Genomic DNA, 12,074 nt, shown 5'->3' on the forward strand with positions numbered 1-12,074 from the left:
ATGTGTGTGTGTGTGTGTGTGTGTGTGTGTGTGTGTGTGTGTGTGTGTGTGTGTGTGTGTGTGTGTGTGTGTGTGTGTGTGTGTGTGTGTGTGTGTGTGTGTGTGTGTGACACTGCGTGCGTGCGTGGGACCTGCTGAGAAAGAGCCACATCTGTTTGGCCTAATTAAACACCAGGAGGAGAGAGTAATGGAGGGTGGCCATGCACATTCACATTTTCTTTCTCTCTCTCACACACACACACACACACACACACACACACACACACACACACACACACACACACACACACACACACACACACACACACACACACACACACACACACACACACACACACACACACACACACACACACACACACACACACACACACACACACACACACACGGTCGCGCTAGGATTTTAATCTGCCGGTCCCAATGTCCGGAATGATTCAAATTTATCGGACATCTCATAAAAATGATGGTCATAATTCGTTTTTATGCATTAATGACAATGCGTAAATACAGCCTTAACACTTAGGCCTACAACATTACATTTTGGATTGTACTATTTGAACATGAACAAGTAATATACACATTTTATATATCATAATCTTGTACAATACATTAATTACCTACATTACCATTTGCGCATGCTGCGCGCGTAATGGTTTCTCAAAAATCAAATGTAGTGGGCGGGATTTACATCTGTGCGCTTGCTTCCCACTGGAAACAAACCGAAACTCATTTAACAATAGCGTCCTCGAAGACGACAAAACCACGGAAAGTTAGTAACATTTTAACTTGCTCTTTCATCATAGAAACAAATATATCTCTGCTGTCCAGCCAGAAACTGCTAACTCCAAAACGCTCATTGTTCAGGAAACGAAAAAACAAAATATACGTTTTTCAGGAAATGAAGAAAACCTTATATTTTTAAAACAAAGCAATACTGCCTCATCAAAGTTGGTATAGTGACTTTATATATTGTCAGATACTTGCATGTGTCATTATATTATCAACACTTTAACCAAATCGCGGGTAAATCAACACTTTACCCAGCGCAAGTGGAGTTAGCAGTTTCAGACGAGCAGAAATCAAGCTGAAGTGGAGTTAGGTGTCCAAACAACACTAGCTCCACTCGCTGCTGAGGGAGAGGTTTCAAAAGGGTACAAATTCTCAAAAGCTAACAATGGATCTCCAAGCTCACAATGCATCACAACAACGTGTGAATTAATGCCCTGATGCTTCATGCCACTTATTATATAGGCCTACAATAATAAACAGGACTTTAAATATTACAATAACTTCTGCAAAGAGGTAGTAGAATAGCGCGACAGAAATGCTATGAACGCCTTTCTTCTTGTCACATTGCTCTCCTCATTAAACACTTAATAGATTTTAGAAATATAATTACTTGTTTTCATAACATTAGCGTCAGTGCTAAGTTTGATAAACAGGTACACTGCATAGTTTTAACAGACTACGGGGAGCTTGTTTACGTGGTCCTCCTCCTCGTTCACTGCGCAACGCGCTCTACTCATGCTGTTGAAAAGCAGCGCTGTAGAGGAGAGGGGGGAGTTGTTTGTTTTTGACGGACAGTTTGAGGATCCAATGGAGTTGGGAGTTTTCGTCAGAGGCGCTTTTTAATACTTTTCATTGGTTCAAATGTTTTGATATTTTACACAGACCTAAAGGGTGTTCAATAGCCTTGATTTATGAAAAAAAAAAAAAAAAACTGAAAATGGAGTTAGGTGGTCCTGGCTGGACACCGACGATATGTGACCCACCGCGACAACGGATAAGTCATCTAGGCTTTTTATCATAGCTACAAATTGACATATTGCTTGTGCAGTTTGACCCACCAGTTTTCGAGATATGGCTTATAGAATGATGCCTTGTAGAGATACAGTTAAATTCATTGAACTGGGATAGCAGGCCTCAAAGTGCCTCTTCTCTGATCTGTGAGATTTTAACACCTATCCCAGCATGCATTACTCAAAGGTGGGGGTCTGAGGGCCCAAAGGAAATGGCCCGTGTTCAATGTATAGGAAGTGCTGTTGCATGGTGGGAGATCGTATCATCCTCTTTGGAGGATACAAACAATTATTCAACCAATTCTTCAGCAAATTCTTCAACCCAATGGGTTGTTGCAATGAGTGTGTACTCACTGATAAACTGTTCATATTAGATTTAAGGCCTAGTCTGAAGACATTATGCAAGCTAGCAGTTATTCAGTACAATCTGGAGCAGTCAGAACTCCCACACAACATCAGGAGGGAAATGGCAAAACTGAAAAACTGAACAAAATGTTTCGATCTTCACCGCCGATGTGTGGGACAGTGGCTCATAACCCGATGAGCAGGTTGGTGCCTTGCATGGTTTCCTCCGCCATCGGTGTATGAATGTGTGTGTGAATGTAATGCACAATCTATGTAAAGTGCCTTGAAAGCCATTTGAGTTATTTCATGTTCATGTTATGGCTTTTGTGCATATTACTGCAGTGAGTCTGGCAGTGATTGGGAAACCCCGCCCAAGACTCACCTATCGCTCAGAAATGTTTGTGGCGCCTGGAGAGTGAGTTTCTGGCAGTCCAGGGTGAAAGAGAACAGTGAGACTAGAGGCAAGAGGATATTCTTTTCCCAAGTTCTTGCTATTGGACCTCATTGGATATACCACTGGATGAAGTGAACTTTATTTTCTTTGTGGATTATTGGATTTTCTGGGTCAAGGATTTTGTTGTGATGGGACTGTGCCGAAGAGTTGGACTGGTGGTAAGAGTAGGCTATTCCATCTTGTCATAACTGCATAGACTGGTTTGGACTGGACTGGTCTGGTTTTCTTTTGGACATTGGGTTTGGATTATGGACAGTGCCAGGACACTAATAAATAACTTCTGAATATTTGATTTGGTGTAAACCTTTTGAGGACTGTTTTGTTTAATTTATTTATTTTTATTTAAGAAAATATTTGTTATTTGAAGCTTTATTTGTTCTGCCGTTTATTAAATTCAGCTAAAGCTAATTTGCTAATTATTTTATTGATTTATTCTGAACTGACCCTCCACCTACCTCATATCCTACTATAATTCTAGTAACCTCTGTCTGTAGTGGTGAGTGAGTGAAGCTACTCGGTTCTCCTCAGTGGCTGGAGCAATTGCTCTGATTTTGCACACAGCCATTGACCATTACCATCTGAACGCAACTGTGAAGCCCGTTTTTCAATTTCATCAAATCTCAGCTTCTTATTAGCGTTTATGTGTCAAACAATGGTGGACTCTTCATCAAACTGCGCATGCGTCGCGTCGCGCCTGTGTGTGTCTACAGCGCAGACTTTTTACCCCCACTCTCAGTAGAGGGGGGCGGGGCGGGTGCGGGGTGAGACAGGCGAGTTGAGTGAAACGAGTTGGGGAAGCACACTGCTCACGCGACAGGACATGCAATAACCCGACGATTGCAACTACTTTCGCCTGCACACTTCACCGGGTATGGTCTAGCTGCTATAATTGTATTAGTGCTGCAATTAATAGTGTTGCAACCGTTATAGTGCCATGTTTAAAAATGTCAGCGGATTGAGAGGACATCACTGGATTCAAGAAGAAAAAAAAGATCAACAGCATGACAACCTGTCAAGCAGCAGAAAAACATGATTACTATAATATGCCATTATTATTTGCATGTAAACAGCCTGATTGCATATATAAATAGTGTTTTGTAGGAAAGCAGGTGGTCATTTATTGACTTTCAGGTTGTGAAGGGCTCTTCTCTCAGTCTCTCTTCAGCAACCTCTTCAGCTTTAAAAGGGCACCGTTTCCTTGCATTCATTAACCCAATCAATCCGGGAACACGTCTCTGTCCTTTTAGATTTCTTTGGCTATTTTTGAATAGCGCGGCACTCTGTGCCACGCTATGAGCTTGTAGATCTGCCAAATGTCTCAACAAATGTCTTAATTTTTCTGAAAAAACGATTAACAAACCGATTCTGAAGCGATTCCCCTCAAAATATGTTGTTCCAGGGACACCCCAGAAGCAAAGATTTGAGATAAAAATGTTGTTTAAAAATATATATATATTTATTCAACACAAATGTTCAAGATTTTTCAAAGAATAGCAGATCTACAAGCTCGTAGCGCGGCACACAATAATGGTTATAGTTAAAATCTAAAATGACACAGATGCGTTACCGGATTGAATGGGTTAAAAACCCAACACAAGTGATGCAATTGCTCTTGGCAACTACACCATGAAAATAATAGGTTTTTAATGAGCCACGTTCCCATGGTGACTGAATGTTTCAGTTTGGCTAGTGAATGGAATAGTTGATAAAGCCTCGTGTTTAAAGGTATAGCTTGATTTGACCTGTTTTCCCATTTACTTACAGTCAGACAAATTCCTTTTTTTTAAAATATATTTCTGCATGCAGTTTTAAAGTGTGTTGAAGCTTGACCAAGTTTTTTAATTCCTGGACCTTCACAAGCTTTCAATATTTTTGTTCTGGTTAGCCAAGTGTTAATTAACATTTTCACAAAAAAAAGATCATGTTTGGAAATACGTATGCATATGGCAAGGGTTGGACCAAAGGTTGGATGGATCATCACACAGAGCTTTGTAGTGGCTTAGGAGGTAGAGTGGCCTCTTGGGAAACGGAAGATTCCCAGTTCGAACCCGGGCTCCCCCTAGAGTTAGTGTCGAAGTGTCCTTGAGCAAGACACTGAATCCCTATTTGCTCCAGATGAGCAGGTTGGTGCCTTGCATGGTGTTCTCCGCCATCGGTGTATGAATGTGTGTGTGAATGTAACGCACATTGTGAAGCGCCTTGGGTAAAGGTGCTATATAAATGCACCATTTGTCAGGTAGAGCCCTCCTCTAAGTCACTGGTTACCAAACTGGGGGTCCCCAAATTATGTTGGGGGTCCCCAGATGATTAGCTTAATGTGCAACATTGTTTTCTCACACAACAGGAAACAAACAAACAAACAAACAGTATAAGTGTATACAGGGTATCTGCACAATTCTAAAGTTGAAACGCAGGAGGGGAAGACAGGAAAACTAATTTCGGCAACACTGATGTCAAAACTCAACCCTGACTCAATCTAATGACCTCTGTACAATGTAATGTTTATTAAAAAGTTATAATACAGGCATAACCTATTCATACTACACTACAATGCAGTGTTTTGATATGCCATACTGTTTGCCTGTAATTGGCTTAAAAAGTTGAGGGAGGGGCCTCTATAGAGCACACCTCTAAAAGCATTCTTAGAAATTACATTAATTTAATTGACTACCACAACCCTGACTTCCTTGGTCATTTTCTGCTCTTTCACTAATTTCACGATTCTTAATTAATTGTTAATTTGGTGGCTCACTTGTTTTTGGTTATTGTCTACACCTGTAATGTTCTGTGATTTATGTCTACCTGCAATTCAAATTCCCCACAGTGGAAACGTTGAACTTGTTCAGATTAAAAAATATTCACCTTATTTCCATATGATCGCTGCTGGGCGAAACCTTGTTTCTCTTTGCATGACATTGTCATACGATGATCTACAAGCTCACAACACGTCATGATGTGACACATGAGCATGTACTGTAGATCAGCATTTTTTGCTAAAAATGTGCTTTTTTATGCTGGTTTCTATTTATTTTCTTTTTTTTTACATTTTCAATTGTAATGACATGCCCAAAATAGGGATGCCAGGTTAAAAGTGGTCAAGTCTGTCTGTGTGGGTTTTATAAATATCTAACGAATTAAAAGTATTACAAAGAGCTTGTGACTACATTATAATTACATTGGATGCAACGTAATTTTGTTATTTTCTCCATTTCCTGAAAAGTGACGGTTTTGGACAAGGTTTCCATACAACAGAGATGATATAAATTAAGTGAGGGTCGAGTTTTGTCTCCCAGCCCAGGGCAGAGCAGAGCAGAGGAGCATCTCTCTCTCTCTCTCTCTCTCTGATGTCAGTTTTAATCCAGGAGAAATGAGGACACAGTGACTATATATCTCTCCTAACACTGACCTAACAGACGGTTGCAGGAGACATGAGGATGAAGTGGGTGAAGATGAAGGTTTCGGGGGGTAGGGTTGATAAGAGGACAGCAAGAGAAAATAAAGAAGCCATTTAAAAATGTAGACCTTATACGGTACCCGTTTGAACTTTTTTGTATAGCCAACAGGTTTAAAGGTGGATGAAACCTAGACAGATTTTGTAGTTTGTAATTCCGTTTGTGGTTAAAAATTACAGCAGTTTAAAAGCAGACTGCATGAGGGCACGGTCACACAAACACTTCAGAAGTGTCAGCGGCCTGTTCACTTCCATGCTATGGAAGCAAGGGGGTGGAGCTTCCGGTTGCAGAGTTCAACATTAGTGAACTTTGACCTGGTGTCGTCAACCAATAAGAAAAAGGTGCTGTGGTTGAACCCATTTGGCAGCCACTTGTAGTTTTATTTCGGTGAGCCAACCACTCCAACGAAAGTCCAACAAACTGCACACCAGAAAACCTGTACTGCCCACAACCCGCAAGACAACATTGGAAATTGACGTCTCTGATGCCATTGGCTACAAGGCTTCAGACGCAGTTGTGTTTGAAAATAAAAAATATTATCCAAGAAAAGGCACTTCTTGAATATACGATAAATCAAAAAATATAGTGGATAATTCTAACCCAGTTACAAAACCCACTAGGGTATACAAGAGGTTAAAACACTGTTGCTTCACACACTTTGTACATGTCATCATCGTTTTATAATCATCGTTTTATAAAGCTGGCAGACACATCTGTAACGTGACGTCTGTACATGCACGTCTGTCGCTGTCTCTGCCACATCTCATTGAGAACCCACCGAACTGACATTACCTCTTATAGGAGGCATTATCATGCACATATCATATGTACGCAAGCGCGGCACTCTCCAACACACGCATACACACATGCACACACACGTGCACGCACACACTGCACTGTTCTGCTTAGATGGCTAGCCTAGAGAGCCTCTAGCTGAAACCCAACTCACATACACACATGCACATGTTGCATGTGCACACACACGCACACACACACACACACACACACACACACACACACACACACACACACACACACACACACACACACACACACACACACACACACACACACACACACACACACACACACACACACACACACACACACACACACACACACACACACACACACTACATGATGGAGTGAAAATGAGAAGCCAACAGCCGCTGGCTGACATTGATTTAGTCTCCTGTGAATTTATGTACAGATCACAATTAGCCTGGTAGCGTCTCACACGTCACACATTCATCACACATGCACACACGCACACACGTGTGTGTGTGTGTGTGTGTGTGTGTGTGTGTGTGTGTGTGTCATTCCCTGGCTGCACTGAGAGCTTTGAAGAGGATCACAATTCACAAAGCCTTTCACCTGTTAGATTAAGCACCATTAGTCTGAAGGTGCCTGGAGGAGGTTCCTCAGGTGTCATGGAAAGCACTTGATACTTTACATGCACACCATGAACCACGTTACTAGAACGATGACACAACACGTTTACTGTTCAGTACATGCTTTGTGTTTACCTGATTACTGATTACTACCTGATGTGCTTTGGTCAGTAATCACATTATTAGATGATTTGACTATTGTCTATACTGTGTTTAAGGCAATCATTTGAGTAAGCCGTTACCGTACCCACTTAAAACCCTACTTAATTATTTGACAGGGGTCCCCCTGGGCCCCCCCTGGGCTCTATAATTGGTCCACTCCTTTTTACCCACATCGCCAGTGTTGTGGGCTTGTACGTAGATCTGCCTACAGTGTTATTTACCAAATGTTTGCCCCATAATAGGGACGCAAGTTCATGTGGTTAAAAATGAAATGGGAATAGTGGCATCCAAAGTCTATAAATGCAACACTGCTGGCTCAGATGCAAAACAAAAGTATTACTGCTAGATAAGCCATGCCTCTGCAAAAAGAGGCTCTTCTGAAATAGTCCCATTTTCATGTAAATAATTGATAAGTACATTATAACTGTATAATAGGAGGGACCAGGGGCTTTTAATCCTTTTGGAGAGGGAAAGGGGAGTCTTTTCTGGTCCATATAGGGGAGGGGAAATTATTTGTATAGCTTCACCTGCTCACTCAGATGGTTCTGATAAGCACACAGGGGGAGCTGATATGGGTTAGGTGTCTTGCTCAGGGACACTTCGACGTGTACACTGGGAGGGTCGAACCGGTGACCCTCCAATTCCCAGATGGTCTCTCTACCCACTCAGATACAGCTGCCTTCCTTTGTTTTTCCCCAAAGGACAAAACGTTGCAGAAGTCCTGACCTGGAGAATAACGTGACTTGTTCCTGCACTGACATAATTTGACCTTTGAACCATAACAACGCATGTTGCTATATACATATAGCTAAAATCTAAAATTACACAGATGCTTTCCCGGTTTTAATGGGTTAACAGAAGGTTTTCTCGTTAGTCTTTTCAAGCCACTCTCAACACGTTTCCTCCATCGTCGTGCCACTTCATTCTCCACCACTGCCAATTCCTAACGGAATTCCTCATGCATAGTGCAAAATCAAGACAGCGCTAAATTAAGTTAGTTAAATCAGAGAGGGAGCTGAAGTTTAATTCCACCACAATATTTAATCGGATTGGAGATTTGGGGCCTAAGGCAAACACAGATATGGGGTCTCTCTTCACCCCCCGTTTTCACAATGTTATTCTAAAGAATCAGTTTTGCATTCCAAAACAATTCGATACATATGCATATCGATGCATATCGATATATAGTAGAGACGGTTGGACATTTTAATCGATTCATAGATGCAGTTACTGTATCGTTACACCTCTACCTATTTATCCTTCTTCATCCAAACAATCACAACTTTGTATAACACATACATTTTTGTCGGGCCCCACACTGCTGAATAGAAGAACTGCTGCAAAGGTGTCCAAAATAAATAATCTGTTTAACATACTGTATGCAACAGGTCCTTCAATGTGTGCAACACAGGCTGTTGCAGATGTTCTATCAGTCTGTAGTATAGCTAGCTGTGAGCTTGTAGATAGGCTATTTTCGGCGAAGAGATTTGGTGTAGAGGGACAAAATGGAGGGGACCAGCTACCAGCTAAGTATAGACCCTTAGGGGACACCGGTCAACAATGTATATAGGGTTTAAATGGTTAAGATGATTAAGGATCCATGGGGACCCTTAAAAGATACTGAGTCAAAAGGAATTGTTATGCAAATCCATGTAGACGCTGGTGCAGGACTAAAAAGATACGCACTGTAACAATACTAAAATAAGTCTGCACAGACAGCTGCTGCTCTGAGGAAACTTTAATGTGCAAATCACAAGGGGGTCGAAACGTTGTTATTTGAATATTAAAGTTTACTTAAAGCAGCAGCTGTCTGTGCGGACTTCTTTATTCTTGAGTCTTAAAAGATACACTTCCAACAAGTGCAACAGCAGTAGAATAATTTTGCAATAGTAATAGTAACCAAGCAATAGTACAAGTGTCAGAGCACCAGACTATATTCCTGTGGTCCAAGAAAGTTGGTGTAATCAACCCATTCAATCCGGGAACGCATCTCTGTCATTTTAGATTTCTTTGGCTATTCAAATAGCAGATCTACAAGCTTGTAATTATTTTTTGCAAATTTGGTGTAAATCATTGAATATATATTTTCTTAACGTGAACATTGGTAAAATATTTTGTTACAAGGACCCCCAGAAGCAAAGATTTGAGTTACAAATGTTCGCTTTAAAAAGATATATATTCAAAGATTTGCTAAAAGTTTTCACAATTTTCAAAAATAGCAGATCTACAAGCTCATAGCGCGGCACTCGGTGCCGCACTATGAGCTTGTAGATCTGCTAGTTTTGAATAGCCAAAGAAATCTAAAGTGACAGAGATGCGTTCCCGGATTGAATTGGTTAAGAAAATGTGACAGTCCCACCTGATTTCCTACTAATATTTAATGCTTTTTTTCCTCCTCTTTTCTTTTTTTAAGTCCAAGAAGGAGGCTGTGATGGTTCTCCTCAAAGAGGAAGCAAGGTAGGAAATGTAGAGGAGGAGATACTATGTAGATGATGAACAGGTGAAATTGAGGGGGTGATGCTGTACTGTAGATGTCACGGAAAAGATGTTATAGGTAGATGTTGAGTCCAGGTGATGATAATCTCTCAAGAACAGATTCAGAGCTGCGCTACTGAATCTGTCGGTAGCCCCGTTCAGAACGTGTCAACATTAGCCTACAAGTGGGCGTGCCTTCAGATCAGCGCTTTACCCAATCAAATGTAGTGGGCGGGATTTATATGTGTGCGTTCGCTTCCCACTAGAAACAAACTCAAACTCATTTAACAATAGCGTCCTCGGAGCCGACAAAACCACGGAAAGTTAGTAACATTTTAATTTGTTGTTCCATCATAGAAACAAGTGGGCTTATAACCAAAACGATCCATGTTCCGTGGGACAAATGGTGTTAGCGTTCCGTGGAGAAATATTGTTAGTGGGAATGAAAACATAGGCAAACCACCGGAAGAGGAGGGCTGAGGGCAGACCAAACGGGCCTATTTCCTGAACCCACGTTCTATCGGGAGCTACCCCCAGAGTCAAATTCAAAGGTAAAAAACAGCAGAGGGCGCTGATTTTCCTTTTTTTTTAACCTGGGTTCCCAGATTGAGGTGATGTTAGCTAGATGCTGAGGAGCTGATGTTAAGCAGAGGAGATGTTGACCTTACCTTGACCTTTTCTTGAAGTTTTACAAGGCGCACTGTCCCCTCCAGTATCCTTCCCAGAACTCCCTTCTTGTCCTGCTCCAGCTTGGAGGCCTGGTGAAGGAGAGAGGAAGAAGGGTGGGTTACGGAGCTATGAGGAGCACGGAGGAGAAAGAAGGAAAGGAGTAAGAATAGGAGGGAGAGGAAGATGAGGGAAGGGAGGATGGGAGAGAGGTGAGGACATTTTAAGATTGCAGGGAGGGAGAGATGATGGACAGATGAAAGGAGAAAGAGAAAGGAGTCATCATTAAAGATGTTCACTGGTGCACCCAATCCTACATGTAATTAAGGAAAGTCAGTCACACTCTCAGTGTCTGTTCCGCATGGTTCTCCACAGCGGGTTGAGCAACTGATCTCAACTTGCACATGAAACATTGGCCATTACCATATGCACAAATGTTTTTCACTTTCCCAAAGTGTAAGCTGTTTATTGGCGCTTTTGTGTCAACACCGGAGATTGGCAGTTCGACCCATGGGATCTGTTGTCACTGTTACGCTCATGGACTGAGTTGTCATGGTTACGGTGTGCCCGCAGGCTATGGGATTGGCCTCAGTAGCCGCTGTGACAACGGTAGCAGAGGCTATAAGGCAGACTGTCTGGACTAGTGGATACAACACAGCAATAAAACACTGCCATAGTTTTTGGTTGCATTCCCTGTGTAGCTCAATGGGTGGAGTAGCCCCATGGGTGGAGTAGCCCCATCTGTGAGCTCCCCCTCCGCTGTAGCTCCGGGGTGTGGTCCCGCTGCATTACGTTCCGGCTGAGGGCGGGACTGGCGAAAATGTCCGATTCTTACTTTTTTCTGAACATCATATCCAAAATGTAAAGGTAGCCGTGGTATCCTACATATGTCTGTAGCTCTGATGGAATGGAGCAATTCATCGACAGGTTGAAACAGACTTTTAAACCAGTTTTTTTTGCCAGCATTTTTGCCAAATTTAACAAAAATAAAAAAATATGTGAAACACGCATGTGCATGCCTCCATGTAAAATGTCAACAAAACAAAAAGATAACGGTTTCAAAGGTTGTTTCAAACCGTTCGGTCAGAACCACTGCTGGTCCCCGAGGGGGAGGTCACAGGCGGGGCTTTGGGTGGAGCAAGGCACTAACACAGCAGGAGTTCAATTCCCCCTGCGGTCAACCATGCAGGAAATGTATCATATTGAGGGACCTTGTACCACTTAAACCCTAAGCCACTTTCACCCCTAAATTGTCTCCCAGGACTGGTTTGTGTGGTTAAACCGTTACAGTATCCAAATACTTGGGGACGGAAGTGGTTAAAGTGACAGC

At 42.0% G+C, this 12,074-nt stretch overlaps 1 protein-coding gene across 1 annotated transcript in view; it reads right to left on the bottom strand.

The window, feature by feature from the left end:
• cep89 (centrosomal protein 89) overlaps positions 1-12,074 on the bottom strand; it is a 108,158-nt gene that overhangs the window by 50,118 nt on the left and 45,966 nt on the right. Inside the window, exon 18 of the mRNA XM_084052129.1 lies at positions 10,747-10,836. Coding sequence (XP_083908255.1) covers positions 10,747-10,836 — 90 coding nt within the window. The remainder of the gene's footprint in view (positions 1-10,746; positions 10,837-12,074) is intronic.

This window comes from Gymnoscopelus microlampas, assembly GCF_963454915.1.
Source record: "Gymnoscopelus microlampas genome assembly, chromosome: 1".
In the NCBI taxonomy this organism is placed as follows: Eukaryota; Metazoa; Chordata; class Actinopteri; order Myctophiformes; family Myctophidae; genus Gymnoscopelus; species Gymnoscopelus microlampas.